Below are 19,243 nucleotides of genomic sequence, written 5' to 3' on the forward strand. Positions count from 1 at the left end.
GGGGTCCAGAGCACATGAGCTCTGTAGTTTGCAGCACATGGGCTCTCTCGTTGAGGTGTGCGGGCTCAGTAGTTGTAGCGCGTGGGCTTAGTTGCCCCATGGCACGTGGGATCTTGGTTCCCGGACAGGGATCATACCCGCATCCCCTGCATTGGAAGACAGATTCTTTACCGCTGGACCACCCGGGAAGTCCCGAGACTATGCACTTTTTAAATGAATGGTGTGGGTTATCAGTCACTTTTGAGACAACAACCATGTTTTCGTGGGTTGAGAGAGGAAATGTAATTTGTGCGCTGGGATACCAGTGTCTTTCCATTATGTCTTCAAAGATGTCTTGCATTCTCTTGGTGCACTATACCATTCTTTATTAACTTCTTTGGCTGTTTGTTAACTCTCTAGGGGCAGACCAAGGCTTGTTGAACAGTTTCTTCAGTAACTGGTCCACAGCAGACATCCAGAAACACTTGCCATTCATTTATAACTTGAGTAGCAACACGGCCTACACCTACAGCCCTGCTTTCAAACAGTAAGTTTCATGCCAAGCCCAATTCTTCTATACCTGGTCAACCATCCTCTCTCAGAATCTGATATCACCCTTTGGCATTTTGAAGGGAAAAAAAAACCCAGATCATCCTTCTGCTGGCTTATTTATTGCCTTACATGATAGGTAATCAAGGCAGCTAGGCTTAATGAGAGTGGTTCCCAAAGTGTTGCCCAGGGAACCCCCAGGGGTTCCCCGCCCCTCTTTCAAGGGTCTTTGAAATCAAAGTGACTTTTAAAAAATTAATTCTAACACGTCATTTTCATCGTTTCACTCTTGTTTTCTCGTAATTGGACAGTGGGATTTTACAGAAATGCCATGACGTGATGTGATAAAAAGCATTGCACTCAATGCAGGTGCAGATATGAGAAACCTACCGTCTCCTCGTAAAATAGGCAGTGTCACTCAAATTTTTAAAAATATAGTTACATAGTTATATTTTATGAAAAGATACAAAAGATGTGACATTTTATGCATTTTTAAAAAATATAGTTATATAAGTTATATTTTATGAAGAGATATGAAAGATGTCACTTTTTACATATTTAAAAAATATAGTTATATTTTTATGAAGAAATATGAAAGATGTCACTTTTTACACATTTAGAAGACATATAGTAATATATAGTTATAGTTACACTTTATGAAAAATATAAAAGTTATGTTAACATATAATGGGCCCACGGTTTTTTAGTGAGTTGCTACATGGGTTTTCTAATTTCTCAGTTTTAACTTCTGTTGCGGTGAATATGGACAGATGGAATCCACGTGAACAAACATCTTTTGTTCCTCTGTGATTTGTAAGAATGTCAAGAGGTCCCAGAACCAAATGTGTGAGATCCACTGCTCTAGGGGACATTGTTATAAGTGAAAACGGAAAATCTGAGAAGATTTTGAGCGTGCTTTTATAATAGGGACCGCACTGCCCGCAAGGAGGCAGACACTGGTTTGTGGGGTGTAAAGCCATCATATCCTTTTTAATGTAAAAAGCACGGCTGTACCTACAGAACGTAGATATAACAGGGCAAATATGATATTAAAATTTCATAGAAAAGCAATTAAGAAAAAATTGTTTTAAAAGTTTCGAGGTTGGTGAGAGTGGTGATAATGAAAAAAAAAAGGTCGAGAGGGTAAAATTCACCATCTTGTACAAGAAGCCAGTTTTCTGGTCTGCAGCTTGCGTTATCTACTATAACATCGGTGTTTTAAAGTTTTTATCGTTTTCAGGATAAGATGATTTGGGCTACGGTACTGCCCATCTTTCTAAAAGACTCCTGATTTCTTCTTCCCGTTTTGGGGAACATCCCAAGTGAGTTATGATTATGTTTCTTGGTCTGTGGAAAATGAAAGGCTGCAAACGTGGATTGATGAAGCAGTTATTTTTACTGCAAGTCTAGGTGGTCGTTAATGACAGGATCGTCCATAACTCGTTGAGATGCATCTTTACGTCCCGCTGTCTGTGATGAGTCCTGTGGTTGTCACAGGCTCTCTGTGTGTGGTCACTTCCAAGAGGAAGGCCGGATGCTTTGTGTTTCCTCCTCAGATTCGGCTCGAGCGCGAAGGTGGTCCACTTTTTGGGGTCCTCGAAGCCCTGGAACTACAAGTACGATCCCCAGACGGGCTCCGTTTTGGAGGAGGGCTCTGGGTCTGTCAGCCAGCATCAGACGTCCTTCCTTAACCTCTGGTGGGGGATTTACCACCGCAGCATTCTGCCTCTTTATGAAAATATCCGGCACGAGGACGAACAGACATCTCCAGGACACACAGTAAGCACACAATACCCTTGACATCCAAGAGTTCAGACCAGGGATAAACTCTCCGTGATCCACACCTGTGGGTTTTCTTCAAATACACGTTCCTCTCTCTTTTTTTGGAGTCTCTTCTCATTTTTTTTAATAAGTGGTTTTATTCTTTTTCAAAAATTAATTAAGTTGTTTATTTTTGGCTGCGTTGGGTCTTCGTTGCTACACGCGGGCTTTCTCTAGTTGCGGCGAGCGGGGGCTAGTCTTCGCTGTCGTGCACGAGCTTCTCATTGCGGTGGCTTCTCTTGTTGCGGTGCACGGGCTCTAGGTGTGCGGGTTAAGCAGTTGTGGCTCGCGGGCTCTAGAGCACAGGCTCAGTAGTTGTGGCGCACGGGCTTAGTTGCTCCGTGGCATGTGGGCTCTTCCCGGACCAGGGCTCGAACCCATGTCCCCTGCGTTAGCAGGTGGATTCTTAACCTCTGTGCCTGCAGGGAAGTCCCTCTTCTCATTTTTTATGTTTTAGGAAAGACAGATTTAGGATATCTTAAGCAATTATCAAGTTATATTTTTATTTATTTATTTTTTAAATGTCACTTTTTATTCCAAATTCTTTTTTTTTTTTTTTTTGGCTTACAGGATCTTAGTTCCCTGACCAGGGATTGAACCCACCCCCTCAGCAGTGAAAGTGCAGAGTCCTAACCGCTGGACCGCCAGGGAATTCCTAACCAAGTTACATATTTTAAAAAAATCTGTCAAGGCCTACATTAATGAAAGAAATAAGGTTTTTAAAAAGTTCAATGTTTATAGACATGTTCATTAAAAAAGGACGGAATTAGAAGATAGTAAATAATGTTGATACACACCAGGAAGGGATCAGGCAAGGAAAGATATGTCATTTCGTTGCAAGAAAGAAAGACCATAGTTGGAAGTTAATGACCAGCCAAACTTTAGGTCTTGTGCTAGTTTTCCTTCTGCATCTACATCCTATATTTAATGCAGGTGGATGCCGAAAGAGGCAGGCAACATTTTTTTTTTTTTTTTTTTTTTGGTGTAAAACCGTAAATGTTTCATAAGCAGAATTGCTGCTGTGATTTAACAGGGCTGATGCATAAAAATAACTATTTAAATTAGCCACCTTCATCAGAGAAAGAGCCAGTCACAGATTAAGTGGCTAAAGATGATTGATTACAAATGTCATTGGAGGGGGCATTTTCCACTTTCCCTCCTCGATTGAAGTAGCATTCGGAGGTGGTTTCTTTTTTTTTTTTTTAATTTATTTTATTTTTATTTTTGGCTGCGTTGGGTCTTTGTTGCTGTGCGCGGGCTTTCTCTAGTTGCGGCGAGCGGGGGCTACTCTTCATTGCGGTGCGCGGGCTTCTCATTGCAGTGACTTCTCTGGCTGCGGAGCACGGGCTCTAGGCGCACGGGCTTCAGTAGTTGTGGCTCGCGGGCTCTAGAGCGCAGGCTCAGTAGTTGTGGCGCACGGGCTTAGTTGCTCCATGGCATGTGGGATCTTCCCGGACCAGGGCTCGAACCCATGTTCACTGCATTGGCAGGCGGATTCTTAACCACTGCACCACCAGGGAAGCCCCATTTGATTTTTTATAACTATAAGCCTACATGCTCTCCATAGTATGAGTTTCTGCAGTGAATTTTTTTTTTTTTTTTGGCTGCAACTGGTCTTAGTTGTGGCCTGTGGGATCTTTAGTTGTGGCACTCGGACTTCTTAGTTGTGGCATGCATGCAGGATCTAGTTCCCCGACCAGGGATCGAAGCCGGGCCCCCTTCGTTGTGAGCGCGTAATCTTACCCACTGGACCACCAGGGAAGTCCCTCTGCAGTGGACTTAACAGGGAGGCACCTGCCTTGCCAAAGACCTTTTAAAATAAGGTCCCAGGAAATTTTATTTCCTGGTCAGTTTTTGATTAGTGCATGTATTGGTACAACGGAGTGCGGTGTCCACAGATGCTTGCGTTGGGATCTTGAAACGAGTTCATATTTTAGCGTTTTTACTGTGGCTTCTGTTTGGTGCAGCTGGGTGCTGCCTTTCAAGAGAACTAAAGCTTTCTCTGACCATGCGACACGGGTGAGTAGGAGTTTATTCGATTCTTGATAGGAGGTTGCTGTTCTTTTCTGCAAAGCAGTATGGTAGGTACTGGGTTGGCTATGAAGGAAAATAAGACCTAGTCAGGTGGTTCTAAGCAGTAAAACGTGGAGAGCAGTCTAGGGACCCTGTGCCTGGGGGTCCTTCTCACCTGGAGCAGTAATGTGAACACGGATGTTGGCACTGGGGACCACTGGCCACGTAGGGGAGGGGTTGGGCAGCGGGAGATTGGCAAAGATGTCAGGAAGACCTTGCTAAATGTGAATACCTTTTCTTGCAGACTCACCTCGGGGGCGCTGGGGTGCCTTGTTCAAGTTCAGCGCCCACTGCTGAGGGTACCATTTGGGCGGAGGGGTCCCGCCAGCCTTGGCCTGAGAGCACCATGGTGGTGGTGGAGGAGACTCCCGCTTCGCCTGACGCATGCCCTCCAGAAGATGTAAGTACGTGCTCTTCGCACCGGTGCGATGGGGACACAGATGCTGGTTTCCCCGCGAGATGAAGCAGAGAGGGTGCTCCCCGGGGTCCCGGGGAGGGGCTGGGGGGACGGGAGGAGCCTGTCTTCAGTTTGCTCTGTGGTATTAGGGTCTCCTGAGTTTCTTTAGAGAAAGTGGCAAAATTGAACGTCACGGTAAAGCCAATGACGGCTACGTCCTAATCCCTGGAAGCTGGAAATGCTGCCTTATATGGAGACGGGGTCTTTGCAGGCGGGATTGAGTTAAGGACCTTGACGTGGGGACGTGGTCCTGGATTATCCGGGGGCGGGACACAGTGTCATCATAAGGGTTCTCCTAAGAGGGAGGCGAAAGGAAGCTTGACGAGATGGGAGAGAAGCAGGAGTGAGACGGGGAGCGATGGGAAGATGTGAGCTTCTGGCTTTGAAGGTGTACAGGAGCCACAGGTGCCTCTGTGAGCTGGAAGAGGCGAAGAAATGGGCCATTGGCTAGAACCTCCAGAAGGAACTCAGCCTTGCCGAGGACACCTGCCCAGCGAGACCCAGCGTGGACTTCTGACCTCCAGGACTGTTAACGTCATCAGTCTGCACTGGATGTTTTTGTTTTGTTTTTCACACTTGTTGAAGGTTGATTCTTTGCCAGGTGCAGCCCCGAACACTGTACGGTAGACTGTTCCTGTTCAAAAGCACCAGAGCACAATTCTTGTGTCCATTTTTTAAGACTAATTTTTTTTAGAGCGTAGTTGCTTTACAGTGTTGTGTGAGTTTCTGCTGTACAGCAAAGTGAATCAACTCTACGTATCCATACATCCCCTCTTTTTTGGACTCCCTTCCCATTTAGGTCACCACAGAGCCCTGAGTAGAGTTCCCTGTGCTCTATAGTAGGTTCTCATTAGTGATCTATTTTACATATAGTAGTATATGTATGTCCATCCCAATGTCCCAATTCATCCCACCCCACCTCCCCTCCCCCGCAATAACCATAAGTTTGTTCTCTACATCCGTGTCTCTGTTTCTGCTTTGCAAATAAGATCACCTGTATCATTTTTCTAGATTCCACATAGAAGCGGTATTACACGATATTTGATTCTCTTTTTCTGACTTACTTCACTCTGTATGACAGTCTCTAAGTCCATCCATGTCTCTGCAAATGGCACTATTTCGTTCTTTTTCATGGCTGAGTAATATTCCATTGTATATATGCACCACATCTTCTTTATCCATTCCTCTGTCGATGGACATTTGGGTTGCTTCCATGTCCTGGCTACTGTAAATAGTGCTGCAGTGAACATAGGGGTGCATGTGTCTTCTCTAATTATGGTTTGCTCTGGGTTTATGCCCAGGAGTGGGCTTGCTGGGTCATATGGTAGCTCTACTGTTAGTTTTTTTGAGGAACGTCCATCCTGTTCTCCACAGTGGCTGCACCAGTTGACATTCCTACCAACAGTGCAGGAGGGTTCCCTTTCCTCTGCATGCTTGCCAGTATTTATTGTTTGTACATGTTTTGATGATGGCATTGTTTTAAGCCACCTAGCTTGTGTCTCTAAAAATGAGAAGGTCTTTGCCCTTCTATAAGGAAGGGGTGCTTTTTTGCAGTGTGTGTGTGTGTATATTTCATTATTTTACACTCCCAGGCCATCTTTGCAATTAATTATGCAGCATTGCTGCCACCTACCGGCCATCCATTGAATGATTCGCTCTGCGTTCTTTATTTTGGGGATTTGGAACCAGTCCAAAAAACCAAAACAAAAACGATTATTTTCATAAATTCCTGTAACTGCGGAAGAGCTGGGTGTCTGGATCTGGGATCCTTATTGCAAACAGCAGCCTTTGTATGTATAGTCATGGCAGTGTCCAGGAGTAGGTCTCCGTTTTCAAAAGTTGAATTATCTCGGGTTTCCCTGGTGGCGCAGTGGTTGGGAGTCCGCCTGCCGATGCAGGGGACGAGGGTTCCTGCCCCGGTCCGGGAAGATCCCACATGCCGCGGAGCGGCTGGGCCCGTGAGCCATGGCCGCTGAGCCTGCGCGCCCGGAGCCTGTGCTCCGCAACGGGAGAGGCCACAGCAGTGAGAGGCCTGCGTACCGCAAAAAAAAAAAAAAAAAAAAAAGTTGAATATCTCATTTATTTCCCATATAAAGGCATGTGTTAGATAAATATTTTTGCAGTTTGTTATCTTCTCAGCCAAGTGTCCTGTCCTATAGCCTCTTGGGTTGGGAAATGCAGTTAGTGGAAAGATTAGGGATGCCTTTCCTTGTTTTTTTGAAGTTGGTTGTTTTTGCTATGTTTAATTTCTAAATGGTATCCTTGGATGAAAAGAAGTACCTAGTTTAGACCAATTTGTTAATGTTTCCTATATGAGTAGTGGGTTTTGTTTACCTTTTAGGAAATCTGTCTCTAAATCAGGGTCATAAAGCTAATCACCTCTGACGTCTTATGGATTTTTTATTCTTTTTACATTAAAGTATATAATTGATCTGGAATTGCTGTTACGTGATGAATCAGTTTGGGGTCCACATACATCCCTGTTACGTGTGGATCTGTAATGAACTCAGCATGGTTTGCAGTCAAAGCTGTTACATCTTCACTGCTTTGTCATGTCTCCTTGGCCATCAGTCAGATACTCACACGTTACTAGGTGGATCTATTTTTGGAGTCTCTAATCCTATGGGTTTCCCCCCCCTCCTTGGGAAATGGTATATATGTATATTTTAAAAATTGAAGTCTAGTTGAATTACAGTGTTGTGTTGGTTTCAGGTGTACAGCAAAGTGATTCAGTCATATGTATATATACATACTTTTTCAGATTCATTTCCATTATAGGTTATTATAAGGTAATGAATATAGCTTCCTGTGCTAAACAGTAGGTCCTTGTTTATCTATTTTATATATAGTAATGTGTGTCTGCTAATCCCAAACTCTTAATTTATCCCCCCCCCTTCCCCTTTGGTAACCGTACGTTTGTTTTCTATGTCTGTGAGTCTGTTTCTGTTTTGTAAATAGGTTCATTTGTACCTTTTTTTAGATTCTGCATATAAGTGATATCATATGGTATTTGTCTTTCTCTGTCTGACTTACTTCACTCAGTATGACAATCTCTGGTTGCATCCACGTTGCTGCAAATGGCGTTATTTCATTCTTTTTTATGGCTGAGTAATATTCCATTGTATATATGTACCACATCTTCTTAATCCACTCATCTGTTGATTGGATTGTTTCCATGTCTTGGACATTGTAAATAGTGCTGCTGTGAACATAGGGGTGTATGTATCTTTTAGAATTAGTTTTCTCTGGATATATGCCCAGGAGTGGGATTGCTGGATCGTATGGTAACTCTGTTTTTAGTTTCTTAAGGAATCTCCATCCTCTTCTCCGTAGTGGCTGCACCAATTTATATTCCCACCAAGGGTATGGAATTCTTACTTGGCAATTACCTTACAATGACACTCGGAAGGCTTTTCAAAATCATCTGACTTCCATTATTTCTCCAAGAATTCATCTCCCAGTCTTACGTTTATACATTTGAAGGTCATGTGTCTTTTTGGTCTGTGGCTGCTTTTAACATCTTTCTCTTAGGCTCCGGTTTTTATCATAATGACTTATTTATTATCATTTGAATTTACCCTATTTGGGTTTGTAGCACTTCTTGAAACTGTATTCCTTCTGCCCATTCTTTCTCTGTCTGTGTCTCTCTCCTCTTCCCACTTCCCTATCCTTCTGTGATTCCAGTGACATCTACAGTAGGAATTTCATCGCATCCCATGTGTCTGTGACACACTTCTCCCATCTGTCTTCCCATGCTTCAGTCTACTGGCCTATTTTCCAGTTAACCAGTCTTCTCTTTGGCTGTTAAATCAGCTGTTAAACCCACATCCTGCACACTTTATTTCAACTATCGTGTTTTTAGTCCACATAAACGCCAAATGTTTACGAGGGAGTTTTCAGTACTCCCTTGAAACTCTCCAACTTGTCCCATCATTTAAAGTATTTTCCACATTCAGTTACAGTCTGTGTGCCATCCACCATACATCTGCGTCTCGTGTGGATCTGATTTTGTGCTTTGATTTCGTTTTCTCTTGATTTTCACGCCTTTGGTCTTGTCTGGCTGCATGCTGGTTAATTTCTGATTGACTGCAAGACATTATGTATGGAAAAATGGCAGGGGTCCTCTGAGGCTCTGAATCATAGTATCACCCAGAGAGCATTTCTTTTTTTTTTTTTTTTTTGCAGTACGCGGGCCTCTCACTGTTGTGGCCTCTCCCGTTGCGGAGCACAGGCTCTGGACATGCAGGCTCAGCGACCATGGCTCACGGGCCCAGCCACTCTACGGCATGGGGGATCTTCCCGGACCGGGGCACGAACCCGTGTCCCCTGCATTGGCAGGCGGACTCAGAGAGCATTTCTTATGTGTTGTTTTTCTTTTTTCAGCAGGACGTTTTCATAGAGATGGTTTGCCCACATGCTATTAGAGGTTGAGTTGGAGTGAAATTGGGTTCTGGTGTTTGTGAGGGTTGGTCTTTTTCTGGTTCTCTTTTCAGTGGAGTCCTAAATGAAAGCTTGCGTTTTGAGTGTCCCTCTTGGGTACCTCATTATTTATGGGCTCCTCAGGGCTATAGCCTTTCACTTGCCTCGAGGGGAAATAAAAGAAATATATATGTGTGTGTGTGTGTGTATGTGTATATATATTTTTTTTTCTTTTTCTTTTTTTGGTCTAGAATTTTAAGTTGCTTTTGGCAGAAGGTTTACTGGGAAACAAGTAGCTTCACCCATTGATGAAAGTGGAAAAATCCCTCTTCGGTTCTTGAATAGATTTGTATATTTACATTTTTTAGTTTTCACCACCTCTTGCAGTCATAGCTTTCACAAGATGATCGCCCGTGGTGTAAAGGTGTGGGTCTTCATCATGTGTTCTAAACTTATCTGCTCGGGTTGTGTATGCGAGCATTCTGTGTCTGTCTGTTGGCGATCCGTTCCCTACACAGTCTGGCTTTACGATACTCTCTTTCTGCTTTCATCTTTCTGGGCTAAGAGTCATTGGACTCTCAAGCTACTTTCCATCCTTCAGCTGCTTTGTCTTCTTTGACCTGGGAATCCTCCGAATTGTTTCCAATCTGAGAGTCTCTCTTTTCAAGGTGACCCAAGCTTCCAGCAGCTAGTTAGGGGGTATGGATCAGTGAAATACTGATCATCTAAGGAGAAAAATAAATGCAAAAGTCACATTTTACGTAGGTGTGTTCGTAAGCCTGCCAACCATTGGCTGAAAGGCTGGCCTTGCACCATCGTATCATCAAATCCTTGTCTTTGAATTCTCTCCTGGCTTTCTGCACGTGTGAAGAAGGACGTCCCTATTTGTGGCTAGGAAGAGTAAGGGGAATCTTTACTATTACTGTTTCAGTTTATATTTTAGTTGTTAACGTTCATTGTTTTTTCCTCTTTTTTTAATTGAAGTATAGTTGATTTACAATGTTGTGTTAGTTTCAAGTGTACAGCGATTAAACATATATATGTACAGAGATTCTTTTCCATTGTAGCTTATTACAAGATATTGAACATAGTTCGCTGTGCTCTACAGTAAATCCTTGTTGTTTACCTATTTTCTACATAGTAGTTTGCATCTATGTCTAGGGGTCTTGTTCAGAAGTTTGTATCTACGTCTAGGGGTCTTGTTCAGAAATGTTAGCATGAGTTGACATAACTTCTTTTCCTGTTTAAATTTGTAAGAGTCTAACACATCTGCAGAAGACAAACGGACAAGTTGTATTATTAGCTCATCCTTTCTTATCAAGTAAATAATCCTGAGTTAAATCTCTTCCAAGGAAGGATAAAGTTTCATGGTGGCCCACGTGGAATTTATTTATGTGTTCTTTCTTGAGAGAAATTAAGCTGACAGGATCCTGACTTTTTCCCTAATCCGGTTCAACTAATCTTTCTGAGATGACTCAAATCTGTTGGCAGTTAACCGTTTGCCAGGCTAACTGCTTCGTCTGTCCGTTACATCAAGTGTCCCTGCTGTGTATGATTAAAGAACTTGAGTTTCAGAGACAGTAAGTAATTTATCCAGTTTCTTTTTTTCAATGGGTGTTAGGATTCAAACTAGAAAATTCCACTACCCAACCCTGATTGGATGAGGAAATTATTTATTTTTATGGTATTTATTATTTGTAGATAGTGCAATTATCTCATTCGTCATTTTTTTCTCCCTAAAGGTTGTTTTGGTGTTTTGTACGCCAGGGAGACTTAGGATACATTAATGATGTGGATTGAATAGGGCTCGTAGAGGGCTTGGTGGTCAGAGAGGTGTGAATTCAAATCCCCCCTCTCTCACTTGCTACGTCTGGCATGTTTAACAAGTATCTCTGTCTGAAAGTTCAACTTTTCCTCAGTAAGAGAAGGGATCAGACTCTCGACGTCATGGGGGTGTTGTGAGATTAAAAGGAATAATGCGTAACAAGTTTATGAGTTTAAATTAGGAACCAGTGTTGAACACCTAATAAAAAGGAGCTGTTATTATCCTGGCCTTTCATGTTTTCGATAAAGTTATTTTATTTTCTACTGTAATTATTAGAACTTAATTTTATTTTTGGCTTTCACGTACATAATCAAGATCAGGAAGAATGAGCCCATGTTTTTTGTTTTTATTTATTTTTAAAAATATTTTATTGAATTATAGTTGATTTCCAGTGTTGTGTTAATTTCTGCTGTACAGCGAAGTGACTCGTTATATGTATAAATATACATTCTTTTTCATATTCTTTTCCATTATGGCTTATCACAAGATATTGAATATAGTGCCCTGTGCTCTACAGTAGGACCTTGTCATTTATCCGTCCTATATATAATAGTTTGCATCTGCTAATCCCAAACTCCCGATCAATCCCTCCCCCCCCCCAACCTTGGCAACCACCAGTCTGTTCTCTGTATCTGTGAGCCTGTTTCTGTTTTATAGATAAGTTCATTTGTATCATTTTTTAGATTCCACATATAAGTGATAACATGTGATATTTGTCTTCCTCTGTCTGACTTACTTCACTTAGTATGATCTAGGTCCATCCATGTTGCTGCGAATGGCATTATTTTGTTCTTTTTTATGAGCCTGTATTTTAATTGGCACTTTCAAGTTGACGAGATAGAAAAAGCAAAATTTAAAAAGAGCAACTTTATGAACACAGTGTTATCTTCTACATTAAAAAATTTTTTACTGAATTTCACCAAAAATGTACTTCTGTGCACTTTTTACTGCCAACTTACTTCAGTTTCCTAATGTCCTCCTTTACCTCTGCCTCAGGACATTTGCACGTGCATGCTGTCCTGCTTTTCTCACCATTGTCTCTTTCTCACCACGTCTCCTACTCATCTTTCAAACTTTGTTCCAGATGTTACTCCTTCAGGAGTCCTTACCCCCTCCTGACGAGGTCGATCTGACCTTGATAAACCTTCCTTTGGTTCTCTGTCATTTTCCTTTGCAGAATTTTACAGAATTGTCATCTTATAGTTGTTATTTGTGGAACATTCATCTCTCTCCTTAGACAGTAAGCTGCATGAGGGTGGCCCACTCTTTGGTCTTCCTACTTCACTCTCTGTGAATATCCTTTGGACGCATACATAGGTGCCTCTGTTAATACAGGGATGACCTGCCCTTTCTCCAAAACGGGAAAGCTGGTACCAGAGATTTGGGAGCTGGGAGTATGAGTTGCCAGCCTCCGCGTCAGGTCACCTCACTCAAAATCTCTGGGGCAGTGGCTGGGGAATCTGCCTTCCCAGGATGGAGACTTGTGTAGCTCTGTTTGACTGCCACAGTCGGGGTCAGCCCAGTCCACGACACAATTCCTGCCGTGTGTTTGCCGTGAGGATGGGCAGGTGTGTCCACGTTCTCTTCTTTGTGGCCGACGTTCATTAGTTACATTGCTGGAGCCTTTGGACTTGAATGGGCTCCAGCCTAGGGGCACGGCCTCGGCCCCCGACCCTGAATTCATCGAGGTGGGCTAGCTACTGTAATAAATAGCCCCCCAAATACATACAAGTGTATTTCTGGTGCGTGTCACACTCAGCCAAGGTGGTAAAGATGTGCTATGGTCCACGCGGTCTTGTGGGCGTCCAGGATTCTTCCCCTTGGCCTGCTCCATCACCATCCAAGGAAGCCCTTGTCCACGGTGGCTCCTTAAGAAAGGGTTAGGCTCCCATGAGGAAGCCATCCACCGCCTGTAATGCATTAAGTCGTGTCCTGTGCATCTGGGATGATCTTTGCTACGTACCACCCTTGGGAGAGCCGAGAAACTAGTCGCTCAAGTGGTTTTCCGTAGGGTTTCGTTTTCCTGTGGAATTCCGGCTGAAATTGGAAGAGGTTGTCTGCCGAGGGACATTGCTCTTCACCTGACCTGTGGGGACAGAGGGTAGGAAACGTGTCCCCCACCTCAGCACCCAGTCTGGGGGGGACTCACGTCACATCTCCTCAACGCCGTGGGTGAGAATTCATCACGTGGTCCTGCTTAGATGCAAGGAGCCCAAGACGAAGCGGCAGACACAGGCATTGGCAAGCTCCTCTGAGCCATATTTGCCGTATTTGGAGGCAGAAAAGCATCAGTTGGGTGTCTGTCGTTATTTGCACGAAGGGTTGTCCTAACTTGGCGTTTGCTTTTTTTTTTTAGATGATAGGTTGGCCGGAAATGGAGACTTCCGCTGGAGTGATGTGTGACCCGTTGTCACCACCCTCCGCCCAATTCGCAGAATTCACAGGGACCCAAACCGGCTCGGTATAACTCACTTCTGTTTCTTTCTTCTTCTTTTTTTTTTTTTTTTGTACCGCACAGCCTACGGGATCCTAGTTCCCTGACTAGGGATCGAATCTGCGCCCCCTGCCTTGGAAGTTCAGGGTCTTAACCACTGGACCTCCTGTGAATTCCCTACTTCTACTCCTCAAGCATGGCCATGTCTCTGCATGCCTGTCCATCGACCGCCAGAGGAGATGCCCCATGGGCTTCTTCGCCATCCTGTGACCTTTCTAAAAGGTTTTCCCGTTGTGTTGTGATGAGTCCCTTTATTTTCGAGGTGGATAGGAGAACCGGTTGTCTATTCAGATTTTTTTTTCCCTCCTCCATCACTGAGTTCTGTGTTGGTCCTTTGGTCATTCTCTTATATCTTGCTTTAGGAAGACTCAGAAAAGAAAAAGATACAACATCAAAACGGCCTATATGTCTTCCTTAATTTTTCTTAAGTTTTCGGGACAACTTTGCACCCGTGTTTCACATCACTGTTCAAGGATTATGGCTTTCCCTTTTTTTCTTTTTGCCCCCCCTAAATTTACCCACATGAATCTGGGCTTTTGTTCCCAAGCAGCCTCAGAAGATTAAACCCAGACAGACTCTTAATCTCGCCGACAGACCATCTTAGTCAAGTGCTTCCGTAGACATTTGGTCTAAACTAATTGCCCCTCTCTGAAAAGTATTTTTGTTGTTGTTTTAAAATTTTTACTAGAGTTGATTTACGATGCTGTGTTAGTTTCAGCTGTACAGCAAAGCAAATCTGTTATACATACACATATATCCGCTCTTTTTTAGATTCTTTCCCCATATATGTCATTACAGAGTATTGAGTAGAGTTCCCTGTGCTATACGGTAGGTCCTTATTAGTTATCTAGTTTATATATAGCAGTGTGTATGTGTCAATCCCAGTCTCCTGATTTGAAAAGTTAACCTTTACATCGCGTGACAAATGTCATCATCTCATCTTGTGAAAGAAAAAGCTGGGGAGGAGTTCAGAGTGGCAAAGCACACTAAATGACTTACTTATTTAGCACAACCCATTCGTTTGGTCTTATTTTCCCAGGAAAAAAGAGTTCTCTGTCATTTTGGTTAAGACTGCGGTGCTGTGAAGCCCCCTGCAGACTAACGATGGAACGGTTATGTTTCTAGCAGCCCCTGGAGAGCGTGGAAGGTGGCCCACCTGAGGAAGCCTTGGAGCCACGCCGGGAGCCCCCTGTGGATGTCACCAGGGACCCCAGTCTCCAGGACGCTTTGGAGGTGGTGTCCTCATTGTTTGCCTTGTCCAGCTCTCCTGATGGATGCTGTGCGCTAACTCAGGGGCCGGCTGTGTACACGCACTGGCGTTCCCCCCATTTCGAGCCTCGCTTGTGGAGAGAAGAGTCCGCCTGCTTCTCCTGCCGCCTGAGACCCGTTTGTCTTGCGTTTGCCCGCGGTGGTCGGTCCACCCTCTTTCCTGTCCTCTGCTCTGATAATCATACCCGTTCTCTCTTCAAAAGCTGTTCTGCAAAAGTTAATTGAAGTTATGGGGCTGTGCTGTGTTTTCCTGCAAAGTGAGCTTGGAAGTTCATGCACGTTGTCTAAAAAGACGAGCGTAAAAGCTGGGAAATTTGGTGGTGGTGGGGGAACCTTTCAATCCAAATCGAGCATGCGTTGATTTCTTCTTGAAGAAGGAAGTGAAAGATGCTTTCTTCCTGACTCTCCCTCTTACGGATGCTCTGGTCTTAAACTTCAGGCTCTGCGATGATGCTTTTAATGAAGGCTCATTTCTCTCTAACCATGATCTCGAATACCTTTTGGTCTTTTAGAGCAAATACAGCTCTAGAGCTGAGAGTTGGGTGTAGGGTGAAAATTCGTATTGACTTTTTGGATTGTGTTTTTGTCTGTTGAGGCTGCTGTAACAAAAACACCGTAGTCTGGGTGGCTTATGAATAATAGGAGATGGATTTCTTGGTGTCTGGTGAGAGCCCACTTCCTGGCTCACAGAGGGCGTCTTGTTGCTGGTTCCTCACATGGAGGAAGGGGTGAGGGAGCTCTCTGGGGTCTCTCTTCTTTTGAATTTATTTTTTAATTGAGATATAGTTGAATGTGTCCCACTCTTTCCAGAAAGTTTTCATTCCCGGGAACTCACGGAGCCCCAATCCAAGCGCTCTTAGCGGGGAAACGTGCTGAGTTATCCTGGAAAAGATCTTGTGTTCACTCTCGCAGTTTCTTTGAGCAACACGTCGGCAGTGTTTCAATAAAATGTGCGGGGATGAGTGTAGAAAGCAGAACCTTGTGTGTAAAAACTCTTTGAAAGCATCGTGGCGGATAAACGGTGGAGAAGGTGTTGCATGCCTAGCGGATAGAAACAGTAGCGTAACTGTCTGGTGTCCAGCACTGCCCTCCCCCCACCCCCCCTTTTGCTGATCTATTTGCGTGCCAACCAAAAGTCGGGTGTGTGTGTGTGTGTGTGTGTGTGTGTACACATTTGCGTATTTATAATTTTCCTCATACGTATCCTTTAAGAAGATGGAAACCCTGCCATGGCAAGAAAAAAAAAAAACGATTTAAATTAGCATTGAAATGGTCTTGCCAGGCTGTCCAAAATGTCATACGCTTTATTTACACAATTTGAACCTTTTCTTCATTTCGCGTAGTTTGGTTACACACAGGGATACAGAACGTTTTTTTGTTTTTTTTTTTAACTTTTTATTTTATTTTGGAGTGTAGTTGATTAACGATGTTGTGATAGTTTCAGGTATACAGCACACTGATTCCGTTATACATAGATCGGTATCTATTCTTTTTTCAGATTCTTTTCCCATTTAGGTTGTGATATAATATTGAGCAGGGTTCCCTGTGCTCTACAGGAGGTCCTTGTTGGTTATCCCTTTTAATTATAGCAGATACAGAACCTTTTTTTGGTGGGTGGAAAGATCAAGATCATCATATAAGCGTGTGTGAAAGGGTTTAGTGGCTAGACATTAAAACAAGTCTTAGGAACAAGGGGACACAAGTACAGTGATAGAGTATACAATTCAAAAAAGTCAGACCAACAAAGCCTCTTCTTGTAAGAAGGTCGTATTAAATTCAGCGTGTGGTTTGTTCAGAGGCAAAGTGTCAGCACCGTCTCCCTGAGACGTGGTGAGGTTTCTGTCTGTGGAACCGACTGCTCAGCCAGGTGGATGCCCGGGCCGCCTTTCACTCTCTGACAACAGTTTTTCTAACACCGTCTCCTGTGGGCTTGTCTTCCCTAGGTGGACCTGGCCATCTCCGTCTCCGAGATTTCCATCGAAGAAAAGGCACTGAGTCCCGATGAGGAGCGGAGGAAGTGGGAGGAGGGATGCATCGATTACCTGGGGAAGGATGCGTTTGTCCGGATTCAGGAGAAGCTGGACCGCTTCCTGCAGTGATGGTGCCGTGGCGTTGGGTGGCCCTGTTCCATGAACATCTCGAGTCCTTTCCGAGGGAAAGACTCTTCCACGATGTGCCTCTCTTTATGGTTGACCAGCTTGAGTGCCTCATGTCAGTCACATGGTCCATCCAAAACCCAGCTCAAAGGCCTGTGTGACCCCAGCTACCCGTGCCTCCTGGGGATTCCCCAGGAGGTTGCACCTTGTCGGCAAAAGGGAACAGGAATAACCTTCTGGTCAACCCTGGGTCTCTGGTCTTGCTTGAAGGAACTCAGGATTCTGTCCTGGGCAGGTCCTGCCGTGTCCGTCCTACGTAGGGTTAGATGTCACTGCAAAGTTTCTGTCCCAGTGCCCGTAACACGAGGAGAGCTATTGAGTGCCCTGGGAACCTTTATTCAGTGCCTTGAGACTTTGCAGAGTGAAAAGTCCTTTCTGTGAAGACGAAGCAAACGTTCGGATGCCTTGAGTGTGACTCCAAGGCACAGCATGGCTGAGAAACACCACAGCTGTGGTTCCTCTTCGGCAAAAGTACCCAAGAGGACTTCCAAGTGCATTGACAGATGCCCCATGGAGATGTGTCAGAGATATTTGGAAGGAAGATTCCAGCTGGCTTGGGAGAGGTGACCGCTTCCATGACCTACTGGTGTAGAAGAACCAAGGGTTTACGCTGAGGGGTGTCTGGTGGCCATGCGCTCACGGTAGCTGGATCTGGTTGAGGCTGTTTCGAGGCAAACCTGTATGCGGCCCAGGACACCAGGCCGCCCTTTGCTGGGTTACAATACCTCACTTCACAGTATGGAGTCACTGGGCCCTCCAAGCCGTGTCAACTCGGTTCTTTTGGGACAGTTCTCCGTTTGACGACACTAGACACTTCATTCCAGGAGAAAGCCTCACCTCCAGAAGCATCCGGACGTGAAGGCGGTATGTTGGAGCTTCTCCCAGGGTCATTGCTGGCTGCCACCGTAGGGTAATTAAAGCTGGATGTCAGTCGCTGTACTGAAGAGAAGGAAATGTAGTTTTTAAACGTCCGAATGGTTCATCACACATGTAGAGTTGAAAAGCACGAGTTCATTAGACACGGGTTTGGAGGAAGCTTGAGAGGGCTGTGTTCACATCCGTCTGAGATCCGGGCGGACTTCTGGGCTTCGTTGTGGCGTTCACTTGTGTGAGGTGTGAGCTGTGGAGGGGTTGTTTCTTTTTATCTATGGGTGAATGATCGGTAGTCTTGGTTGGTTTCACACAGATAGCTTCAGGGGCTACTTGGAAATAGCCATAGGGACATAGTCCTTGGGTGGGTTGCATGGGGTGATCACCAACCATTAGAGTTATCCCGTAACTTTGTGTTGGGGAAGGAACGTCTGTGCTCTGAGCCATAGGGTTGGACTAGAAGAAACGGGAGCCTGAGTCTGGCATCCGTGAGAGGAGGGTTCCAGGAGATGAACATCTGAGTCCGGTCCAGCTTCTCTGGAGAAGAGGATTCTCCCAGTGCCTATGGTCGATCGCTCATTGGCTTAAAGTGTACGCTTAAAATGGACTTCTGCCGTGCGTCCTAGGGTCAGTCCTCACGTTTGGATAAAGGCTAGCACACTGCAATTAAAATTTTAAGACAGCAGTGGGGTCTCCTTCTGATGTGTGTTGGGGTGTGTTCTGAGCCATTGGAATAACACGGGAATGGGACGCCTTTGTCCTGCCATAAACGTAAATAACCAAATGGGTTTTTTCAGAATTGATGGTAGCAGTAAAATGAGTAGAACTGTTTACTTCTTACCTTTGGAAATCTCATAAGTTCTCTCCAGGCATGCTGCCTACTCTCCTAGCATTGACTCGTCCATCTCACCCATCCATCCATCCATCCACCATCCATCCGTCATCCCTCTATCCATCCATCATCTGTCCATCCTTTCATCCATCCATCCATCCATCATCCATCTATCCACCCATCACATGGTTTTTTGAGTTCTCTCCAAATGGCGGGCACTCTGACACGTGCTAAATCAATACATGAGAACGTACAAGAACCTGTAAGAACATTTTAACGACGTCTAAGTAATATCCATCCGAGAGGTATAATACGAGGTTATTTCCTGAAGAATGCCAATGCCAGAATTCGGGCTGTGTAATGTCAGGACTGCAGAATTAGCATAAGTTGAATCCTTGAGAGATGTGATTTGACCTATACTATCACTAATATTTTGGTACATAGGAGTTTTTTTTAAAAAAAAGAACATTTAATTGTTCTAGAAATATTATCCAGTTAT

General features: G+C 44.3%; 1 protein-coding gene across 1 annotated transcript in view; it reads left to right on the forward strand.

Moving 5' to 3' along the window:
• GYG2 (glycogenin 2) overlaps positions 1-16,985 on the forward strand; it is a 29,033-nt gene extending 12,048 nt beyond the window's left edge. The window contains exons 5-9 of the mRNA XM_065901017.1: positions 400-526; positions 2,085-2,307; positions 4,667-4,822; positions 13,480-13,584; positions 16,830-16,985. Coding sequence (XP_065757089.1) covers positions 400-526; positions 2,085-2,307; positions 4,667-4,822; positions 13,480-13,584; positions 16,830-16,985 — 767 coding nt within the window. The remainder of the gene's footprint in view (positions 1-399; positions 527-2,084; positions 2,308-4,666; positions 4,823-13,479; positions 13,585-16,829) is intronic.
• Positions 16,986-19,243: the final 2,258 nt, after the last annotated feature.

This window comes from Phocoena phocoena, chromosome X (genome assembly GCF_963924675.1).
Source record: "Phocoena phocoena chromosome X, mPhoPho1.1, whole genome shotgun sequence".
Taxonomy (NCBI): domain Eukaryota; kingdom Metazoa; phylum Chordata; class Mammalia; order Artiodactyla; family Phocoenidae; genus Phocoena; species Phocoena phocoena.